At 50.6% G+C, this 22,565-nt stretch overlaps 10 protein-coding genes across 10 annotated transcripts; 8 read left to right on the forward strand and 2 right to left on the reverse strand.

Annotated features, from left to right (window-relative positions):
- KLTH0B07414g (uncharacterized protein) lies at positions 1-1,512 on the reverse strand (the record flags this gene model as incomplete). The annotated part of the gene is made up of 1 exon (XM_002552064.1): positions 1-1,512. The coding sequence occupies one exon, from the start codon at positions 1,510-1,512 to the stop codon at positions 1-3; it is 1,512 nt and encodes a 503-aa protein (XP_002552110.1).
- A 260-nt stretch (positions 1,513-1,772) lies between these two features.
- CDC13 (telomere-binding protein CDC13) lies at positions 1,773-4,556 on the forward strand (the record flags this gene model as incomplete). Its single annotated transcript, XM_002552065.1, has 1 exon — positions 1,773-4,556. One exon carries the CDS (start codon positions 1,773-1,775, stop codon positions 4,554-4,556), a length of 2,784 nt encoding a protein of 927 aa, XP_002552111.1.
- Positions 4,557-5,197: 641 nt separating this feature from the next.
- Positions 5,198-6,151, forward strand: KLTH0B07480g (SUR7/PalI family protein; the record flags this gene model as incomplete). The annotated part of the gene is made up of 1 exon (XM_002552066.1): positions 5,198-6,151. One exon carries the CDS (start codon positions 5,198-5,200, stop codon positions 6,149-6,151), a length of 954 nt encoding a protein of 317 aa, XP_002552112.1.
- Positions 5,961-9,290, forward strand: HBT1 (Hbt1p; the record flags this gene model as incomplete). Its single annotated transcript, XM_002552067.1, has 2 exons — positions 5,961-5,973; positions 6,304-9,290. 2 exons carry the CDS (start codon positions 5,961-5,963, stop codon positions 9,288-9,290), a joined length of 3,000 nt encoding a protein of 999 aa, XP_002552113.1.
- A 515-nt stretch (positions 9,291-9,805) lies between these two features.
- Positions 9,806-10,324, forward strand: KLTH0B07524g (KLTH0B07524p; the record flags this gene model as incomplete). The annotated part of the gene is made up of 1 exon (XM_002552068.1): positions 9,806-10,324. The coding sequence occupies one exon, from the start codon at positions 9,806-9,808 to the stop codon at positions 10,322-10,324; it is 519 nt and encodes a 172-aa protein (XP_002552114.1).
- Positions 10,325-11,466: 1,142 nt separating this feature from the next.
- On the forward strand, positions 11,467-13,386 carry KLTH0B07546g (RNA-binding protein; the record flags this gene model as incomplete). Its single annotated transcript, XM_002552069.1, has 1 exon — positions 11,467-13,386. One exon carries the CDS (start codon positions 11,467-11,469, stop codon positions 13,384-13,386), a length of 1,920 nt encoding a protein of 639 aa, XP_002552115.1.
- Positions 13,387-13,965: 579 nt separating this feature from the next.
- On the reverse strand, positions 13,966-15,600 carry SHS1 (septin SHS1; the record flags this gene model as incomplete). Its single annotated transcript, XM_002552070.1, has 1 exon — positions 13,966-15,600. The coding sequence occupies one exon, from the start codon at positions 15,598-15,600 to the stop codon at positions 13,966-13,968; it is 1,635 nt and encodes a 544-aa protein (XP_002552116.1).
- Positions 15,601-16,752: 1,152 nt separating this feature from the next.
- On the forward strand, positions 16,753-17,943 carry GCR2 (Gcr2p; the record flags this gene model as incomplete). The annotated part of the gene is made up of 1 exon (XM_002552071.1): positions 16,753-17,943. The coding sequence occupies one exon, from the start codon at positions 16,753-16,755 to the stop codon at positions 17,941-17,943; it is 1,191 nt and encodes a 396-aa protein (XP_002552117.1).
- Positions 17,944-19,021: 1,078 nt separating this feature from the next.
- Positions 19,022-19,747, forward strand: NNR1 (NADHX epimerase; the record flags this gene model as incomplete). Its single annotated transcript, XM_002552072.1, has 1 exon — positions 19,022-19,747. One exon carries the CDS (start codon positions 19,022-19,024, stop codon positions 19,745-19,747), a length of 726 nt encoding a protein of 241 aa, XP_002552118.1.
- A 429-nt stretch (positions 19,748-20,176) lies between these two features.
- Positions 20,177-22,546, forward strand: PSY2 (Psy2p; the record flags this gene model as incomplete). The annotated part of the gene is made up of 1 exon (XM_002552073.1): positions 20,177-22,546. The coding sequence occupies one exon, from the start codon at positions 20,177-20,179 to the stop codon at positions 22,544-22,546; it is 2,370 nt and encodes a 789-aa protein (XP_002552119.1).
- Positions 22,547-22,565: the final 19 nt, after the last annotated feature.

Below are 22,565 nucleotides of genomic sequence, written 5' to 3' on the forward strand. Positions count from 1 at the left end.
TCATCGCTTCGCAAAAAAAGGATGCTCGGAAACGAGATCTTCTATCACGCCAGTGATTTTCCCGGTGTTGATGAATTCTAACCTCTCAGCTGCCTGCTTGTAGATATAATTCCTTTTGAGTTTGTCACTGACGTACTCTCTAAAGCCGCATGGCTTTTGTGCAATAGCGGTAGCGTTCTTGAGCAGTACCCCTGCATTTTTTAGAAGTATTTCAGACGTTTTGGATGCATTTTGATTTGAAGAGCTGCCGGATTCCGATTCTTTCATGGTCCACCTTAAGAGCTCATTATCAGACCTTGTAATCATAACATCGCACAATTTGAAAACAGTAGGGCTCAGTTCATTTTCTAAGCCTTTAAGGTGCCCTGACATGATGTCTAACCTTTTCTGAACAAGTTGTGACTCAACGCGACTCAAAAGGCGCCCAATCTCGGAACAAAAAGACCACTTTTGAGAAAAGGTCGAATTTTGATTTGTCAAGCATAGCCGTAAAATGTCAATGCAAATCATAAGCTTGTCTAAATTTTCGCCAGATTCCTCAATAAATCTTTGGAGGCTATCATAGTCTGCGGAAATAGCTATTTCAAGACCTTGAACCAAACTCATGGCAAGGTCAAGTTCCATAATCTCGTTGCCAACCTTTGATCGATCAATCTCGCTAGCAAATAACTTCAATTGGGATGTAAACTGCAAAGCAGCATCTCCGAGGTAGTTTGATTGAATCGGGTTGATTGTCGCTCTTTTGCCATGAGCTGCTTCGCCAAGTATTTCCATTAATGTACTCACAAATCGAAAACATACGGAGAGTGTTTCCACAAGTGTAAGGTGAGTGATTTCATCTTGCATTTCAACGTATTCCGCTGTAGACGTGTCGTGGACTTCCTTAATTCCTTTTCCTGTTGTTGAGTCGAAAGATTGTTGTGATAGATCCATGGATTGGAAATCATCGTCTTTATTCTCAAAGGACACGTCCCAAGTTTCAAGCTCTCGAAGGTGTAATTGTATCAAGTTTTGAGCCAGCTCAACAAACCTCTCGAAGATCTTTAGCAGAACCTCTCCAGTCAATTCTTCCTGACTCTCTTCCAAGATGCTTAAATAACAAGTCAGTAGATTGAAGAACAGATCCCATGAGCACAAATCACCAAACTTAGTAATAGCAAACTCAAACCGATCTATTATACTGTCTAAGGGCAAAAAAAGAGGGCTAACATCGCCCAAGTCCCTAATATTCACATATTGTAATATGTTGATGCCATCGCACGCAATGAAGTCCGTGTGCAACTTAAGGAGTAGCCGCGTCTGATTGTAATATATGTGATAGCTCCCGATTTCCGTACGATCGGGTGCATGTAAGCCTTGTTCATATGCGTTGACTGCCGCCATATATTGTCCTATAGTTTTTTTGATATCTGAAAGAGCCCACCTTTCAGCTTGTTCTTCTTTAGAAGTCGCATCGACGTAGAAGTCTTCCTCAGTAGTGAGCACATGCTTCTTACTAACGTTTCGCCTCATTCAGATATATAGAATGGCAATGGAAGAAATGTGTGTGTGCCTTACTTTAAATTGCGATGGCCCCTTTACATTTATTATTCACTGAGGCGGCTTCTACTTTTCACTAACGAGAGATGAGAACCTTTATCCACGTGATAGTTTCCTATATTCACTTAAACTTTTTCGTCACAAAGTTCGCAGTCTATATTTCGAACGAGCGTCCTTCCCTATCATGTATCATAGACAGGAAAGATATGCGGCCTTCTTCTTGTGCCATATAAATGAACTCTAACCTTCCCAGCGGATTGAAATACATATGCGACCCTCTTGAATTGAAAGGTTTTTTTTCAGAAGGGGAGGTGCTTAGACAAGACATTGAGTTTGTCTCTGTTTTGACCAGTATAGACTTCAACCCAAAGTCTAGGTGTTTATTCCAATTCAGCAATTTCAGGCCTGGCGAAAGCGTATCTCCTGATTACACTTGTAAAATAACATGCAACAATGTGGAGACCTTGAACCTCACGAAGCTAACTCTCTCGCTTGTATCGCAGCAGTTCGATCTAGATTTCCCAGATTTGAATGATGCCGAAGGTTTCTATATGAAAGATATACACCTAGAGAAGCTTTGTTTCGTGTGCTGTAAAGGGACTTTTGTTACATGCGACAACAAAGGCGGTATTTTTCTGCAGGGCTTGCGCATCATTGATATACACTCTTCACTGTTCGACCCCACAAAACGAGATGAGAGGTCATCAATCAGCGAAACTGTGCGAGTTATATTCGACAATCTTGTAAAACTTAACGATAACTCCAAGGCCCAGTTCAAATTCGTCAAACTTCAGAACTACGATACCGCTATGAGAAAATACATCCAATCTAGACAAGAAAGCATGCTATCGCTAAAAGAAAAAAATCCTCTATTTGGACTCTTGAAGCCCCGAGCTGATCATGATTCACAAAATGATTTTGATTCACAGCTGCCCGACCCTGACTCCAACCTAGATAACGCGATTTTTTATGGTCATCGTATACCAAGTGAAAGCCTTGATTCGCAAACTCCAAACCTAGTTTCAAGTGAGATAATCGAAGAAGGACAGAGCCCATCTGTTGCTGGAGCAGCCGGTACTCCAGCAGCTCTATCAGGCTCAAACAAACCATCATCTTATCAAGGATCCGGTTCGCTATCCATTTCACAGATAAGCCCTCCAAGAGAGACAGAGTACGTTCGCTTAAGCCGAGATTTTGAAACCAGTGCGATTGAATCGAACAAGCGCTCAGCAGTTGTCACTTCTGACCAAGAAATTCGAGATGATTCTTCTCTTGATGACGATATTCTGGAATTTTCGCTCAGCACACATTCTGTGGACAAGAACGAACTTTCACAAACCTCGAGGGGTAGTCAGCCAACTTCCAAGCGGCAGAGAATACAGATGTTAGGAAACATTAGTCAAAAAGATCCAAATTCTTATATGTTTCATGCCTCGTTAGACGAACCTTTGATTATAAGTGGCGTAGTCTTTGGGCTTCGTATAAATGACGCTGCGTCAAGTCCTAGTATTGCGCTCTATATTCACGCAGGCAGCCTTCAAAATGAAAGTGTTTCCGCAAATCTTTATCCGTACAAGAATTGCACCGAGGTCCTGGCATATGCAAGCGATAGCATTGAGCTAAACTCGAAGCTTTTTCCAGCCGAGAATTCTGCAGAAATGCTTGAAGCACTGCGGTGGTACGTCGAAGATAAAAAGGTTGAGCTCAAAGTCAAAAAGTCGTCCATACTCCTGGCCGACGGGTATTTCACCTTTGCGTGGACCCTCGTTTCAGTAAAGACTGCGGGTGACGCCCCGAAATTGAGCACATCTCAGACAAGCCATACTCCGCGATCCAGTCAGATTGTAGGTTCAAGTCAGGAAGCCTCGCAAGACTCTCTGGATCCCTTGAAAACCTTTGGTGAAATCTCCATATCAGGCAACGAGGTTGAATTCATCAGAACGTTTGCTCTCCTCGTGAGCGCAAAGACATTTGGCTCCAAAATGCACAAGTTCGTTTTCACTGACTTCACGTCACACCCCAAGAATAAGCTGTCCGCATTTGATTCTTTCCTAGGATCTTACACGAATCGCCTGCCCCAAGACATGGCGTTCCCTTTCGTGATATACAATGACCATTTCCGCGAGTTTACCACTCGACTGCAAAGGCACACGGGATACAATTTCAATCAGCTTTACAGCGGGAACGATAACAACCTCTCGAACCGAGGGATCGTGTGCAGGTTGTCGTTAAAGGTCAAACTCTACTCCGGTGGCATCGACGGAATTATCAGAAGGTGCGAGCCGATCGTGGTAACGAAACGTCTGCCAAAAGATGAGGAAAGGCACATCACCGAATTCTACGACCGGGCGATCCGCGAGATCCCCCAGATTGTGCTTCTTAACAACTTCGACAGCTACAAAACTTTTTTTCCCATCGCGATGTTCCGAGGTCTTGTCGTACTCGACACCAGCGACGCCCAGAACCAGCATCGCACGCCGCCGTCGTCACAGCCGGCCCTGGGCGCTCTCCAGCCTCTGCCCCAGAGGCCACCTCCAAAGCTCCACATTGAGCTTGAGCATTTCACTGTCAACCGCCACATGGAAATACCGGTTCTGTACGGCTTAGACGCCACTGACAGCTCTCATCTCTTCGAGCTCAGGGCCAAAGTCGTGGCGGCTATTCGCACGGGCGAACTGTTGGCCTTCTATGTCACTAACGACTGGATTTCACAGGACATGCTGGATCCAACGCGAGTGCTGCGTGTTGAGATACCCGGCCGCTCCAACATGGACTACTTTTTTGGGACTTACGCTAGCCAAGAAACGCGCCCAGACCTCGCGGCACGTGACGCTCAACTCGGGACCATGATCGGCGAAACGTTCACGTTCCGCCTGGTTACTTTTGCTGTTCCTGTGAGCCCCAGCAGATTTCTACGCACCTGGTGTCCTGTAGAATGCACGATCCAAGAACTAAGTTACGAACTGGCAGCTCGACGGGGTCAAGCCGCTGCTAGGGTCAAGCTTGAAGATTCCTAGCCTGCTCACCCGCTTTAGCCACGCGGCGAACGTCCACAAACCTCCGCGGCTGTTGCCAGTATCTACGTCCCAGTCTACTTTCCAAAAGCTTCGCTTTAACGGCTAGCCCCATTTCCCCACCATATTTTCTCAGCCACGTGTACACGTCATCTGCTCCACCGAATACTACAACTGTTGCGCCTCGGCGATCTACGTAGTTTGCAAAAGGAAGACGTTCTATGCGCGTCATTAATTTGCTATTGACATAAGACTTTTAGCCTTCAAACTGATGTCTTCTATCCGCGTTCTGGGCTCAGCATTCTTTTCGGTCAGTTAAATCTGTAGACCCCTTTATTACTCCGCCTAGCTGCATCCCTATGCACGATTATGCACCCTTTACTGTTGCCCCGGAAACATCATCCAATAGATTTTCTGCAACTTCTGAAAGCTGAGTCTAGAGCTCAAGTTAATTAAGTTGTGAGCAACAAGTACGTTTTGGCACAGAGGACTGTGTGGAGACTTTGTGGAGGTGGTTGTTGGACATGGGCTCAAAGCAATAGCGTTGGGGTTTGTTGTGGCGAGCTATTTGCTTAAGGGTGGATCATATGAAGAATAGTTAGGGGAGCCCGACATATAAATGTGGGCGGTTTGGCGTGTGGGGTATGGATCGTAAAGGGTTCTTCAATAATTCACTAAGCAGACTAAATTCGAAGAGTAATTTAGCAAGCAACAATCAAAGATCAGAAAATATGCGTTTTAAACAGTCTGTAACTTTTGTTTTCTTGGTTCTGCTACTGGGTGCAGGGCTGCTTTCATTTTTAGCGATTTTGGGAGGGGCGCGGAACACGGGTGTACTGCGGAACCTCTACTGGCTCGAAGCGAATACTTCGGGCTTCGGCAATGCTCCGGCGACGACCAGATGGTATAATTACGAGTGGTGTGGGTACGAGGGTGGCAGCGCGCAGGACTGCTCGTCGAGGCGGCCGGCGCAGCCTTTCTCGCCCCGCGATAACTTTGGAGCGAGTGACGCGATGCCAGCGACATTTGTTAACAACCGCAAAACGTACTACTATCTGTCGCGCGTTGCGTGGGCGATGCTGCTGGTGGGGCTTGTTTTCATTGTGATGGCAATTGTACCGCTTTTGGCGACTGTTTTTGCAGCGTCGACTTGGGTGGCGTCCTTGTCTACAGTTTGGCTGTGGTCAGCGCTATTCTTCGTGACGCTCGCGGCATGCCTCTACACAGGCTGCTACGTCAAAGCGCGCAACGCGTTTGCGGACAATGGCCGGCGCGCGAAGCTGGGGTCGAAAAACTTTGCCTTCATATGGACTAGCGTGGCGCTCCTGCTGATATGTGCTTTGTGGTCGACAATCACGACCGCAGTGTTTGGAATCAACAAAGTGCGCAGTAACAGGAGGGACAGTCATGGTTATGATTCGTATGAAGGAGACAAAGCCACGACCATGGACACGTATGGCGACTCAGATCATCCGGCGAGTTCCCCAACGAAATTCAAATATTTCAAGAGGATACGCCGCTATCAAGCGCCTGCGGCCCCTCCAGCTACAATGGCCACTAATTATGATGAAGAAAATATCCCGGCCGCCCCTCGTTAGGCCACATTCTTAATATTCGCAGCGAGAAGCGACGCTTCAAGAATTTAATGCTTTGCCGTAGTCAAGTAATTATGATAGCAGCGCATGCACTAAGCGGTAACCAGCTTGCTTTTTATGTGGTATACTAACTCCGCGCAACAGACCCTTCACAGGAAACTCGCACAAGGACGAAAGCAGCACCACGCAGGACTACGAATCCTCGAGGCAAAACGTTTCCGCGCAAGGAAACACGTCCACTACTGCCACAAGAGACACTTCTTCAGGCTCGTCTAACAACCCATTCGCTCCCCAAAGAGCAGTGCGTGGCATTAAGGCTTTTGATGTCGGCTCCGAGCACAACAGCACTACTCAGGAGCACAGCAGTCAAACTCAAGAGTATGGTTCGCACCAGAGCCAACACTCCCAGCGCCAAGCACCTGTGTCCAGCTCGTCTGGAGGTAATGGTCAACCAAGTGATGATTCGAGTAGAGGTGCCCAACAGCCTCATTTTCACCGTGCTGATGCGCCAGTTGCTGGGGTTCCCGGAGTTCGCAACCATCAATCCGGGCCATCTTTGGAAGAGTCCTCGCATTCTCAGGGTCACGGAGGCTTCCTGTCGTCAACAGGCCACCATGAAAGACACGAACAAGGTTCAACGCACCAGGCCAAATCCCAGGAAATCTATGGCCACCAAAGCGGTGCACCTTCCACTAGCGCTCAAGGTAACGACGATTCGTTAAGAGGCTTCCAGCACACGTCAGGCCACCAGCATGGAACTGAGCAGGCAGTGCTTGGAACTGCGCCAGTCTCGCACTCTAAACATACTACCGGGGTGACTTCCGGAGCTAATCTTGAGCAGGAAACCGGAGCAAGAAACCCTCAACAAGGTCATACATCCAATGAATCGGCCGGGCATGACACAAACCGCCCCTCTGACAACTCTTATTCAAAGTCCACCGAGACCAGAGCGCCTCAGACAGGGCCCCGCACGACTGAGAAGGGAACATCTTTTAGCACCACACTACCTATCGGTGCACTTGGACAGGAAAGATCGACAAGTTCCCCCACTAATCCAACAGAGTCTTCTGACCAGCACAAGAGGGGTGTTTTCCGGCTGAAGAGCTCAAAGAGTGGGACCGAGACCAGTGGTAAAGAGAGCGAAGGGAGAAAGAACAGCGAGGGAAGGAAAAACAGCTTAATTCAGGAAGCAATTGGCCTCAAAAACAAAATTAACGAACAACGTAAGCACCTTGGTAGAAAGAACTCGTCGGGCGAATCAGGGCAGAAGACTTCTTCTACTGGAACTGCAAGTGGCGCCCCAGAACCCGGAATTCGCCATACTCAAGACCGAGACAGCAGCTTGTCATCTTCCAACCGCGAACATAAGCCTTCAATTCCTGGCTCTTTTACTACAGAACCAGAGAGCGGAGGTCAATCTTATGGGACTCAATTCTCCGGCACTACTGCAGCTGCCGGTGAATCTAGGACCAGCGGGACAGCGGACACCTCTCGCCACCAAAGGCAAGGCTTGTCTGAACCACAGGAGATTTCTGAAACTGAGGGTCGTCCTCACGCGCACACTCAAAAGCAGTCTTTGCCTGCCCACTATATTAGCGCCAACGAGGTCACAGGGCCAGGTGCTCAGATTATAGCGGCTCCAAGTGGTGGACAGAAGCAACAGCCTGGAAATGAACAAGAACAGCTTTTGGGCAGTGAGCAACATCGTTTGTTGAGCAGTCACCAAGACCGCCAAACGGGCGGTGAGCGCGGCCAACATCTAGCTAGTGAGCACAGCCAACATTTAGGCAGTGAGCACAACCGTCAGCTGGGTAGCGAACACGCTCAGCCCACCCACCACCACCAGAACTTAGGTACCGAGCACAATCGCTCGTCGGGGAGAGATACGAGCAGAGGCCATGAAATGGGAAAGGTGGAATCAGGCTTAACAGGTATTCCGGAGCGTTCCCATGATGTTGGCGCTGACGTTCCCCAAGGAGAGGGGCTCAATTTGTCCCGCGACGAAAAGGCTGGATATGAGGAGTACAACCCCTCTGGAAAGGGCAGCATGGACGCTGAGGCTAGACGCCGCTCTTCTCTTGCTGAATCTAACGATTCATACAATGAACGGAATCGCACCAAGAGCAGAAGCATGAGCCTTGGGACAGGCCCCACGGCAGGTGTTTCAAAGACGCAATCTGACCAATCTAACTCGCCAACAAGCCCAACTGAGGGCAACAAGGAGCCCTCCACGCTAACTGGTACGATCAAGGATGCTTGGGACGCCGTCACAGGCAAACGTCACACCAGCGAATCTGAACCTCAGCAAAAGCAAGCGAAGGAATCTACGGGCAAGCGGTCTTCCGATGTTGAGAACGAGGGTTTCTCAAGCCGTCAAAATGAAAACAACACTGGTATTGGAGGAAAGCCTTTGACCAGATCTGGAGGTGAATACGCCACTGGCGTGGGAGAGTCGCACCTTACTCACGAAAGGCCTGAAAAGCCATCATCAGCCATGAAGGGGTCACGGTCCACAAAGCCAGAGGGCGAAACTCATGGATATTCGCAGCGTAAGAATCAAGGAGAGTCCGCCAACAAGCACTTGGGCGACCTTGAAGGTAGAAAGACCAAAGAAAACCGGTCTTCCGGTTCTCATCACGATGATGTCGACCCAAAGACTAGATCGTCTGAGACAAGCCATCCTCAAATGGAGACAAGGTACGAGAGACACACCACCACCAGTCCTTCGCAAAGCCCACAAGAGGGTATTCAACGTTATGAGGAGGAGAACGTTTATGCTAAGGAGGTGGTTAACATGCCAAGTTTGGTTGATCCTTCTCAACCCACATATGGATCTGGCGACAGGAACAGGACATCGACAAGCGAGACTACTTCTTACGTTACTCACGGCTCCCAGGGAAAGAGAAATGTGTCTGTGGGATCTGCGGGCGGCCATGAGCAGATGACAGAGCCTTCGCAAATGCCCGTTGAGAAAAACGAACATAGTTACGAGGAACGGATTCCTCGCAGCGAGCGCGAGCGGTTCGATAAGTTGAAGGAAGAACACATTGAAAACCGCAACAAAAACGAGCCACACCTTCAGCCAGCAAAGGCTGCTGCCTCTGCTGCGTATCCTCCAAAGACTCAACAAGGCGCAACTTGAATGAATTCTGTTACTGATGATTTTATTTTAAACTGGCAGCGAGGCTTTTTCTATGCGTTTTAACTATTACGTACCTCGTTGTCTATACATTTTATAATGACTGTTTATGACTTGAAAATGAAGGCAATGTCTGGAAAGCTCAAAGCTCTTGATTTTAAATGGAATGAGGAGGCTGCCAATGATTCTTATTTAGGAGCCCGAAAACAACAAGTAAAAAGCATTCCCGCGTTATAGGCGCTTGCTTCTTTCTAACCTGCTACAATATTTTCTCGCATGTTGTATTCTTCACATCATATCAAAGCACGGTGGATCGTTACCATCTATAAGCGCGCAATGAGGAGCACATGCCTTTCGCGCGAGGCCTTTCTGTAAAGGTCAAAATGATTTTATTTTGAGTGCTCCCTTATGAATATATTTAAGTGTTTTGTTATGTCACGCATTTACGCCCCACAAGTATACCCTTGAAAAGAGACAGAGAGGGAATAGCTACCATTTGAGTTCCAAAGAGACCTGAAATGCACCATAACAAAGATAAATCTTCTGAAGCTCGTTTTTCCTACTTGCAGCTCGCTGTGGGCCCTATAAAAGGCTCGGCGGCTAAAGAACGTCAGCAAGGTAATCTGACTTCGGACGGGCAGAAAAGGGAAGAACATAACGCCACAGAGCAAGCTAGCATTCGTGATGGAAAGCAAGCGTCCGGCCTTGAACCAAACCGAGAAGGGAGGCGCAAAGTGCAGGCCTGGGGCGGGTCGAAAAGTAAAAAGACGAGGTCTCAGGAATTCATGTTCAAGGAAATCAGAAAAGACCCCGCAGACTCATCCATACTTGTCGATCCAAATTCTGATAAATTGGAGAGCGCGCAAGCCCAGCTTCAGCTTCTATTCGACGACCTTGCCGGGGACCGTGAAGGCTCCGCAGCGCGCCAGCAAAGCACGATCGCGAAAATGCAGACAGACTTCAACAAAATACAGCACTGCGAAATAGATCCGCGTGAGCTCGACTCAGCTCCGTCTTACAGCTCTGCTAGATATTGAGACGCGACAAGAGAAGATCGCGCCGGCTTTTCCCGATGCGTGGCGCGGACCGTAAAAGCTCACAGCTATAGTTCCTGAACCTGAATTCCAATTCAAACTGCTTCCAGGTACAACACCCACCGCTCATCATGCCCCAGCTGGCACGCTAATAAGCTAAAGCGTCGGCAGCACCAGACCCAAAAACTATGTCACGTGATCGTACTCTTGATACATGTGTTACCCTCCCGAGGGACTTATTCGTCGCACGTGATATACAGAGCCATGGGCCTTAGCTAATACGCGAGAGGTTCGTGAGCGTCAATGGGGTCAAACCTGAGATCCCGGTTGAGCTCCTGGCCAGTTTTGTTTTCTATTCCCCCTCCTATCCTGCTGCGGCGCGAGCTTATTCACCAGTCCTCATGCGCGATCACTCATTCCGCCTCTGTTGCCAAGCAATCATCTTTTACTCGCCTGTCGGCACAGTTCTTGCTTTCGGAGAATGCACGTGGCACGACAAGCCCGAGCAGACATAACGCTCGCGTCTCTACGTTTCGCGTGTGTCAACGTGAGGAGCCCCAATAGCGGATCGCCCTATCAAGAAACTTAATATACCAGTTCGTTACAAACCGGCCCGTCTTAACTACGCAATGCGGATGCACGATAGGGATACAGGCAAGTACTACTAGCGACACGGCGGCGACCGGAAAGTTATATCTAAACTATGGAAACACAACCTGAAAAAATGATGAAAATTTTTATTTCCTAATAAACAGGAGGGTATTTTCGGACGAGGAGGGAGAAAGGAGGTGGCAGGTGAAAAAACACAAAAAATAAGGAAATTCAACCACGAAGCAGGTGTTTGACCACCAAAAGATTGAAAGTACACACGATAGAGTGGCCACTCTGCAGAGAACGAGTGTTTCAGAGAAGTAAGGAACCTTGAAGGCATTATTTTGCAAGGCCAATCGACCCTACTACGACCGATAGTACTTTTGTTTCCGCACGCTGCCATAGTCGTGGGTCTAGCCTTACCAGAAACTTGCGAGTGCAGTGTAAATTCTGCTCGTTGAAAGGCTCAAAACGCATTCGCACACGCAGTCAGCGCTCCATTAACAGCAGTGCGCCACTGCTAGAAGCAATTCCGACAGCAGCAGGTGCTAACAATGTCCGTGGTCAACAGCACTTCGCCCCTTGACAACAGTGGGTTCTCCTTGCATCGCGGGTTCAGCACGAGCTCCGAGAATTTGGGAGGCATCGGCACACCCGGCAACTCGTCCCCGGCCCACCAGGGCTCGTTGGGCATCGCGGGCTCCAGCTCCAGCAACAATTCGCCACTGCATCTCGCCACCATGCTTAACAACCTTGCATTGACGGGTTCGGCCTCGCAGGGAAACAGCAGCTCCTCGGGTCAGGGGCCCTTCTTGTTGAGACTGAAGAATGTGCCGCAGGACATTACGCTAAGGGAGTGTTATGCGATTTTCGCCCTTGCGCACGGTGTCAACACCGTCGAGCTCGCCAGACAACCCAGTGATATCAACAACTTCGACAAGATTTGCGAGGTGGTTGCCAGATTCGACTCTTTGCATTTGGTGTCCCAGTATGCCACCATACTTGACAGCAAGCCGCACATTTTCGGCCCCGCCTTCCCGTACAAGCCTCAAGTCGAGGTTCTCGATGAGTTGACTCAGCAGCATATTCCTTTTGACAAAAGTTTATCCCCCCGGCACCAGCTTCATACATTACCGCAACCCAACCTACAGCATTCCCAAACCCTTGACCAAAGACAGCACCCGCAACCCCAGCCGCCATCCCTGCAACAGCGGTCCCAGCAACAGCAACCACAGCAACCACAGCAACAACAGCAACAACAGCAACAACAGCAACAACAGCAACAACAACAGCAACAACAGCAACAACAACAACCAAATGCATTCCAACTACCCGGTTCTTCTAACGTGGTCTCGCCACCACAGTCTGCATCCTCTGCCAAAAGACCTGGCTTGTACGGCCAGCGGTCGAGATTTTCCTTTTCCGATTCTTTCAACGCAGACAGCTCACAACAATCCCAAGGTACAAACCAAGATATCGCCAGTGCTCCCTTCAAGTCACAAGATGTTGGCAAATCGTTTTTGCTTATGGAAAACGACGAAATCAACGAAAGCATTTGGGGATCAAACGGCGGTGTGCCTTCAAGCATAAGCGGCCTCGCAACCACATCGCAGCCACCTACTCCTTCAATGGAATGGGGGCCTCCACAAAGAAGACAGAGTTCTTCTTTCTTTTCTAGTGTGAACACAGGCACTGTTCCAGCCAACGAGCTCGCCAGTATGCACATTGCTTCCGCAATTCCTCATCAAATGGGCAGCGCTTTACAGCAGCACCCAAATCTCCCTTACGGACTTGTGGGTCAAGGATCCACCAGTACCGCTACCACTGCCACCGACTTGACCATAGCACCTAATTCGCAAAACCAGCAACCACCTCAAAGTCAGATTATCTCAGGAACTCAACAACAACAGGAAACCCAGGCAAATAACGGCACGCCAAAAGCTTCCGCGCAAAGATCAAGCACGTCGAAAAGTTCGCAGCCCAATGTGAACGCGTCTCAGAAGACGCCGTCTTCCACTTCAATTTCCTCCAGTGGAGGCATTTCCCAGGTTGACCTGTCCTTGCTTGCCCGTGTTCCCCCCCCTGCGAACCCTGCTGATCAAAACCCACCTTGTAACACCTTATACGTCGGAAACTTACCACCAGACGCAACCGAGCATGAACTCCGTCAATTGTTCTCGACACAAAAGGGCTTTAGGAGACTTTCTTTCAGAAATAAGAATACCAACGGCAATGGCCACGGTCCTATGTGTTTCGTGGAATTTGAGGATGTTGCCCATGCTACCCGCGCCTTAGCAGAGCTTTACGGAAGACAGCTTCCTCGCTCCGGAACCAGTCATAACAACAAAGGCGGAATTAGGTTAAGCTTTTCGAAAAACCCATTGGGCGTCAGAGGGCCTAACAGCCGGAGAAGCGGAAACGGCGGCAGTGTTAGTAACGGCAACTACAGTTATGCCACTGCTTTCAGCAAATAACTGTGTCAGGATGCTGTTTCTCGAATTTTTCAGCCGGTGCTGTACTTCTGTTGTGATTTTTTTTTATTTTCTGCCAACCCAATATAAGCCGAAACGTTAGATCGCTGTCCACTTAGTGTTTCCCAATCATGGCAACTTTGCCCCCAACAAATTTCGTTGAGAGAGCGAAATAAAATGCAAGCTCCTGTTTTTGAGCTTCCATCTAAGAATTGTTTTTCTCTCACTTGCTTGAGATTGCTTCATTACAAATTTAGACTTCAAAAAACCAGCCTCGGTTGCTTACTGCCCATTTTGTTTTTTCTCCCTGTAACCATACATTTAGACCTCATCATCAATTATCCATTTTGACTTCACCGACATTGAGGATTAAAGTTTTCAAGCTCATTTCCTTTTTTGACCTTTAGCACCCATTTCATGCCTCACGCTGATGACTTTCACCAACCTCCTGCATTCTCAATCATACTCTGCTACCACTAAAGGAACTATTTTATATACATTTTCCCATGTACATGCGTATGTGCTTGTAATATCTAATATTGTCATTTTATAATTATAGCCAACAACTAGACTGGGGGGGCATTATGCCTTGCCACTCACTATAGATGCTAGATCAGTAACGCTTTCCTCCTTTTTCAACTTCGATTGAGGAGCCATCGACTGTTGTGCAGATTGTCTCGAGTTGAGGGAGGTGTTTGAACTGTTCAAGTGCTGCTGACGAAGTAGCTTTTCTCTCAGTTTCAACTCGGCAGCCCTCTTCTCTAAGTCCTGAATTCGCTTTTGAAGCTCCTTGGCGGACTGTGCCTCTAATTCTTCGAGCTTCTGCTGTTTGGCGATTATGCGCTCATGCTTCAATACATAAGGAACAGTCTCTGAGATGTTTCTCAGCTTTGACTTGTCAGGGGAACCGGGCGTCGAGGTGCGTGGTGAATTCTTGATGTTTTGAATGATCTCTTCATTGCCACGCCTTATGCTTTGTGACATTTGTCTCAAAGCAGGGGAGTCAGAGACGCCTTGGCTAATTTCTTTGGAATCGGGAGTTGTTGGAGTTTCAGACTGAGGTGGCATGGCCAGAGAGTTTGTGGACTTAAACTGACCTGTGGTGATCAGCGAGGCAAAGTTAGATAAGCTTGGTGCCGCAGAGTCCCGTTTGCTAGACTCGCCCTTCTCTTTGTCCATGTCCCATTCAGAGACTGACGACAACTTCTCCGCTCTGTAGTTTTCGTACAGGAAGTTCTGAGTAGTGTCTTTGAACTCTTGGAAGTGAGAGCCGAATAGAACGTTCTTCAGAACTCGGAGGTCAGAAATCGAGTCATCGTCCACACGCATCTCGCCCCAAGGATAAAGCCTTACGTATTCACCGTTTTCGTTCTTCTCGTCGGAGCACATGATGGCGAATGGCTGCATCATTGCGAGGGCTTGGTTCTCCTCAATCGTCTCGATGTCGTCCTCCTCGGGATCGACCTCAAACTTGTAGACTGGAACGTGGAAGCGCTCGACGTCGTCCATAATTTGCCTCTTGAACTTGATTAGTTCCTCTGGAGTGAACGAGTCTGCTCGAGAAATTATTGGTAGAACATTTGTGTACCGCGAAAGACGCTTGATCATCTCAACGTCCATTTCTCTGAGCCCGTGGCCCGTGGGCGGGATAAAATACAAGGTGACATGGACTCTGGTGTCCTCGAAGCGGGGGTTTCTTTTGACACGGGTCTCTTCCGCTAGCACCTGGTCGAACTGCTGCTCGAGAAAAGCGGTGATCTCGTCGAAACACATTGTGTTGTCGAGGTTTTCGCCGAGCCCATGGGTCTTGACCAGGTTGAACGAGATTTTGTCCTGGCTGTGGGAATTGCTCTGGGCCGAAGACGACGCCTCGCTGGACATGGAGGACCGCGACGGAGGCTGCTCTGCGCCGGTCGCGATCTCAACGGACGTGGACGTTATGGTGATGCCGGGCTCGAAATGCTCGCGCGACGCATCGAACTGAGCCATGTGTGACGGAATGCCATTCTTGGAGTTGTAGGAAACGACCATGGTGGGCTTGGCGATCTGCACACGCGGGTTGAAAGCCAGCTGCGGCGCGTCCATGGCGAAGCGGTGTGGGAATATGGGGCTCTCGAGCAGATTGTTTGCGAACGTGGTCTTACCGGTGCCGGAGTCGCCGACTAGCATGAGCGAGTAATTGATGCCGCGCTTGTGCTCCTTCTTGCGGCGGTACATGACGGTGCGAGGCGGGGGGTTCGGTGGCTCCAGGATCGGGGTTGGTGGTGGGCGTGGTGTAAATAGGCGTCGACCTTGTCGAATCAAAAGAATGCGCGGGAGCGGTCACGTGCCCTGCGTGCAGGATGACATGCGAGTCCGTAGCGGATGAGATTTAAATTCCGTGTAGGGTGATAATACGCACGATCATGTGACAATAAAAATAGCTATGTACTAAATAGTCACGTGGCTCATAAATCTAGTCACTGTGTACGCACTATATCCGTACAAGCGGATGTCATCTCGCGATCACGAGGTTCACTCTTCTGCCAGCTTCTCCGCAGAACGCGGCAGCGGGCCGCGCAGGCTTGGAACGCAGCGAGAAGAGGCTACGGAGGGGCGTTAGTCGTCCGGTTTTGGGAAAAGAGAGTTCACTCCCAGCTTACTCAGACTCTACAAGCCGTTCGTCTCCGGCCCAGCCGCAGGCCCTCTTCCGGCGTGCGCCCTCGCAGCGGCCCGTCGTGCCCAGATTTTGTTCTGGTACCCTTTACAATGCCCTCTCTCACTACCCCAGTCTAGCTTTCGAGCACGTGATCTGAAGATCGCATGCCACTGCTTGCCCCGGCCGCAGCCGAACCCGGACAAGAAGCGTTTAGACCCTCGCAAGCACACCGCTTCAGCATACGCCCAGCACGCGTCCCAGCACGCGCCCCAGGCCTCTAGCCGGGCGCCGTCCCCGTCATCCGTACTCAATGATTACATAGTATATGTCACATGATCGTATGCACCGAACGCTTCTATGCACGTGACACGCAAACTTTAACTCTAAGTCACGTGCCTAGATCACTCTTCGCCGCAGGTGATCGTATACGAGTTGGCCTTTGTAGCCAAAAACTCGTTATTACGACATGGAAAAGCGCGCGCATAGCACAATAGAAGGCCCGGAGGGCCAGCAAGCGCAGCCCTTGTAGCGCAATTCGTAGTAGAAGTAGCCGGGTTAGTAGCAGTGGCCATGCGTCAAGAGCGGCCGCGTTTCGCGGGCCCTTTTGCGAGCCCTCGCCTGCACTCGTGTATAGGTATTGTCGACATTTACAGTTGCGTGATGCGCAGGATGTACGTTCGACAAGACAACAGCAGGGCGACGACAGGCATCGCGCGTTGCAAGCCTTGAAGATGAGCTACGTTCGCCGAGACTCTAGCGGATCGGTGACATCGGCCGGCATCATGCACCACCAGAGCAAGCTGGACGTCTTCATCATCAAAGCGCACCGGCTGCTGTCCAACGGGGCCGCAATCAACGGCGACGACGTGAGCCTTGTGAACACGGGGTCCAGTTCGAGCTCGCCCCAGGGCGGCGCGGGAGCTGCGGGCGGCACCGGCGCAGGCAGCGCCGCTGCCAGCGGGGCCAGCCCGCAGCAGGACCTGGCGCTGTTCCAGCGGCTGTCGCAGCTGTACAACGCGACGATCTCCACGAGCCTGTTGGACGACAACTCGACGTCGCCCAAGTCTGCGATCGAGCTGTACCAGCGGTTCCAGCAGATCCTAAAGGAGCTGGAGCTCAGCTACGACGTCAGCCCTTACGGCAAGTACTTCCGGCGCCTGGAGAACGGCATGTGGCAGATCAGGGACGACTCCGAGCTGGTGAGCGATCAGCTGTGGCAGCTCGTGTCCGTCTCGATCAGCACCGTCTACGACGCCAAGACGGGCCAGATGCTGAACCAGACGCGCCGCCGCGTCAACAGCATGGCGACCTCGTCCAAGAACTCGCCCTCTGAGGTGATCGACCACACACTGCCGCAGCAGCTGCAGAAAAGGCTCCAGAAGCTCCAGCAAGACAACAAACACAACTACTACACGACGCCCGCGAGCCCGTCTCTCGCGGTCGCACCCAACAGCAACGGCAGTGGCAACGCCAACGGCGGTGCAAACGGCATGGCCAACGGCATGGTCAACGGCACCACTAACGGCATTGGCATCGGCATCGGCACGGGCGCTGGGGCCGTGAACCGGTCCTCCAGTTCCGGTAGCACACCGCTCGGCAAGCGCAAGTACGTGGGCATCGGCACGCCCGACGAGGACGCGGTCGAGGAGCTCCTGCAGCTGGCCACCAAAAAGCCCAGAACCGACCTGCCTACCATTGATGAAGATATTCCACAACAAACACTGCCATCCAGGGCCCTCACGTCCAAAGAAGCTGACCTCTACGACCGGCTGCTGCGCGAAAAGGACGATCGGGTCAAGCAGCTCGAGGCCGACCTCGAATCCCAGCGCCAGGAGACGCTATGGCTCCGCAAAATGCTGCTAGAGGATCTGGCTTGCATAAGGAGCATGCTGCACAAGAAAGCCAGCCCCGGGAGGTCGTGATTCGCCTCCGCCGGATCCAAAATGTAATAATATTGTACCTGTAAGTATATAATGAAGGGCTCAGACATGGCATCTAGAGGAAGCTACCACACCGAAAGCCTGTTGTGCGGCCGCGCCGGGGCCTCCGCTAAGGCAGACTGCAGATCAGCTTTCAGCCGCACGCTCCCGTGACGCTGGAGAGGGACAAGAAAATGACGGTGAGCGCTTTCCCTTGCAAGGGCTTAAGCAGGTATTACGCGCGTTGAATCCCGGTGCTTTTCAAGAGAGAGCCCTGGTGTCTTTATGGTTTTAAGTTGTGCACTGGCGAGGGCCTTTTTCAGCTTGAGAAGAGCGCTAGTTTCTTATAATAATGGGCTTGAAAAGCGATTTTCGCTCAATGGAGAGATACTCCCAAACAAACACAAGACCGAAGCGTATTGGGATCGAGGCAAGTAGTGAGGTTAGTGGTCACATCTCTTAAAGGAACTGCCAGGGCCATTGGACCTATGAGTGCTAATTAGCCTGTGTTCGTCATTAGTGACTATCTCGTTCAGGTCTCGCTGAAGGCCTCAATCTTTAAGAGCACGCTCAGTCTTTTAGACGTCGCCCGCGGGGGCCGCCAGGTGCTATTTTCCAATTCTGCGTGGCGACCTTCCGTATAGTGATCTACAGTGATTCCCTCGGAACGCTACGTTCGCCGTGTGAACACTTCAAACACCAGAGTTTAGGAGTCTGGCGTACCTCTAACGCAGAAATAGGAGACTCCGATGATTCAGCGTACTCCACGCTGGCCAGCGAAGCGCGGCCACGGCGTCTCAGGGTACTACGCAATATTGGTTCGTCCGCAGTGATGTCTCACGTAACTTGAGCGCCCGCCCGCCATGGCCCAGCGCTCATGCCAGCTTGTCGACAATTGGGTGCCAGTACGCCTTCTAGCGTTTGACAGGGCCTCGGGGGCTTTGGAAGCCCCCGGCGAAGCCGCCCTTCCAAGTGTAGATATCACTCCGTACGCTAATTTGCTATTCTGCCAGCTTTAATAAAGGGCACCATCTTAACTGTGGAGCACCTTCTCTTCCCCTAGAGCCAAAAGCTCTTAGAAATGGCCTTGAGAACCATATCTTCGCAGCTTGCAGCGCAGCTAGACAAAGAGCTCATGGGCCCCGAGGTCGGGTTCACCCTGGAGCAGCTCATGGAGCTGGCAGGCCTGAGCGTCGCGCAGGCCGTGGTGAAAGAGTTCCCCTACTCGGAGACCCGGAAATCGCAGGTCCTGGTGATCGCAGGCCCCGGCAACAACGGCGGCGACGGGCTCGTGTGCGCGCGCCACCTGGCGCTCTCAGGATTCCAGCCCGTGGTGTACTACCCGAAGCGCACGACCAAGACGCCGTTCTACGCACAGCTCGTGAACCAGCTCAAGTTCTTCAAGGTGCCCGTGCTGGGCGCCGGCGACAACTGGGCGCAGTACCTGGACCACACCAAGACGCTCTGCGTGGTAGATGCGATCTTCGGCTTCTCGTTCAAGCCCCCGGTCCGCGAGCCCTTCGGCTCCATTCTGCAGCAGCTGCGCCATGCCCAGCAAAACCTGCCCATCGTCTCCGTTGACATTCCCACGGGCTGGGACGTCGACGAGGGCCCCGCCGACTCCGACTGCATCATCCCGAGCGTGCTCGTCTCGCTGACGGTGCCCAAGCCTTGCGCGGCCAAGATCGACACCTGCGAGACCCACCACTACGTAGGCGGCCGCTTCATCCCCCGCGACTTTGCGCTCAAGTACGGCTTCGAACCTTTCCCCTACGAGAACCTCGACCAGGTCCTCAGGCTGCACTAGAGTCAAACCTGCGCTCGGAGATGCGAACCCGCATGAACAACTGCACCCGCGGTTGTCGCCACGAAATGAACCAATCTATACATAGCTGCGCCATCAGCTAGCTTGTGAACACATATTATTAGCAAGGTTCCTCAACTGACTTCTTTCGCATGGTTTATTCGTTTTTTTACTGACTTTGTTATCGGCGATGAGCTAGCGGAACTAGCGATGTGCTTTTCTTCTTGCCGACATTCAGGTAGGTATGCGAAAAAAAAATTTGTAGAAGTGAATAAGTTGGCGTAAGCCGAACATTGTTAAAGAAAACAAGGGACTCATCGCGGGACTGTAGCGGATTAGCAAGTCGCGTAAAGCCCTGTCTAGAGAGTTTTGTTCTGGGCACAAAGTGGCACTGCTTGAGAGAGAATTTCGGCTTAAAGCGGCGCAAGGAACATGAATGGCGTCAGGCAGGATGAGCTGCGAGAAACGGAGTCGAAGCGCGTGAAGGTTTACATATTGGAACAGAACGAGTGGAAGGACACAGGTACCGGATTCTGCATCGGGAAGGTGGACAAGGAGGAGCGGCAAGCGGAGCAGAACGCGCCCCCGGAAGACGCGTTAGCCGCTTACTTAGTGGTCAACGACGAAGAGGCGCCGGAGAAGACGCTGCTGTGGTCGAAGCTGGAAGGGAACATTGAGTACCAGCGGCAGGAGGAGACGCTGATTGTGTGGAAGGACTTGTCGGGTCAGGACATCGCGCTCAGCTTCGAGGAAAGCACAGGCTGCGACGCGTTGTGCGATTTCATCATCAAAATCCAAAAATCTTCTGAGAACAACATCTCGCTGGTCGCGGTGCGCTCTAATGACGACGGCATGGGCTCTGTTCATGAAATCATCACCGGGCCCGTGAACCTGCCCTGCAACGATGCGGAGCAGGACGAGAAGCAGCTGATGGAGGCGCTCAAGATCCTCAACGAAAACACGGCTTTCGAGTACCTGCGGTCTGAGACCATGGAGTTCGTGCTGAAGTCGAACTACGTCGCGACCCTGATCAAGCTGTTTGAGAAGGCCGAGGCTGGCCACAAGCTGCGGGAGCTGCTGCTCCTGAGCAACATTCTCAAGACTCTGACGCTGTACAACCAGCGCGAGCTTCTCGAACAGATGGTCGGGGACGAGTACATCATGGGGGTAGTGGGCATTCTCGAGTACGACACGGAGTTCCCCACCAGTAAAGCAAACCACCGAGAGTACTTGCTGCACTCGGGGCCCCACTTCAAGGAGGTGGTGCCGCTGAACAGCGACGATATGAAAAGAATTATCAAGAAGACCTACCGGCTGCAGTTTTTCAAGGACGTCGTACTAGTGCGTTTCTTGGACGAGCACAGCTTCAACATTATATCCGACATCATTCTGGATTTACAAACCTGCATTATCAATTTCATACAGGATGAAACGTTTCTCCCGAAACTGATCGCTCTATACACGGCAGCCTCCCCAGACACCCCTATCGAGACTAAGAGGGACGGCATACGCATGCTTCACCAGTGCGTCCAGATAACAAAGAATCTGGAGCATTCCGAAAAGTCCAGGTTTTTCAAGGCTCTGGTGAGAGCAGGTTTGTTCAAGATCTTCGATTTTGCATTCGGTCAAGAGACAGACAGCGGAATCAGAATCCTGGCCACGGACATGGTAATAAGCATTATAGAGCACGACATCCTGCTGATCAACAGCGTACAGAATGAGCTCATTAACCAGCCAGAAGGCTTAGACCAAGAGCAGCAGCATTCTCATAAGCAGCCCGCTGAAAATGGCAACTGCACTGTATCGTCAGACGTATCTCTGCTTGCGATCTTGTCCAAGATTCTTTTGACAGACAAAAGCTTGGGACTAAAGGAGCAGGTGGTACAGGCTTTAAACACGCTACTTCACCCGGAGGGTTGCATGGGCATGGATCCAGACTATAATGACTCCGGAGGCGTTGACATGATGATGAACTTTAATGACGCACGTTCTAATGGAATGAACGAGGAAAACCTTATTGACAACATGAATTTCCAGATGACAGACTACTTCAACAACTTTTACACCCAAGTCGCCCCACAGCTTTTTGCACCCCTCATAACCAATTCCCTGAGTACTCCTGATGATGACGTTCTTTTGATTTACTTGGTAAAGCTGATCAATTTCGTCAGTACGGAACACAACCGCCGGCTTTCCCGCGAATTCATAATGGAGAATAACATTTTGAAAAACATAGCCAAGCTCTTGGATCCTCAACGCATGCTCCAGCTCCGCTTAACTGTGGTTCGATGCTTGAAAAGCATAGTGTGTTTGAATGACGAGTTTTACCACAGATACCTTATTTCAGAGAATCTTTACGCCCCAGTAATGGACTTGCTGCGCGAAAATCTTCATGAAGACAACTTGGCCAACTCGAGCATTCTGGATTTCTTCAAAATCGTCTCTTCTCAGTGTATGCAGGCTCTGGAGCTCAAGGCGTCTGATAAGAGAAACTTCATCATGCTCAACAAGCATTTGGTGAAAAATTACCGTGACATTCTGCTCGAAGTCGACTACGTGCCCTTCACCAAGGATATGATTAGAATGTATGACGAGGGAGAAGGGCAGCTCCGCGAGAGCGTCACGGAGTCTACTAGCATGGTTTACGCAAAAGAGGGCAAACGGACATTTTCAGAAACCTTGGAGACTACCAAAGTCAGCACAAGCGAGGAGACCACGACGTTCAAAAAAGCCATGGAGAAAATCACCTCAGCTCCACCACAAAGTTTCATAAAGGAAGATGTACTGGGTACTGAGTTTTAAAGAAAGTTTTACTGGTACT

This window comes from Lachancea thermotolerans (genome assembly GCF_000142805.1).
Source record: "Lachancea thermotolerans CBS 6340 chromosome B complete sequence".
NCBI lineage: Eukaryota > Fungi > Ascomycota > Saccharomycetes > Saccharomycetales > Saccharomycetaceae > Lachancea > Lachancea thermotolerans.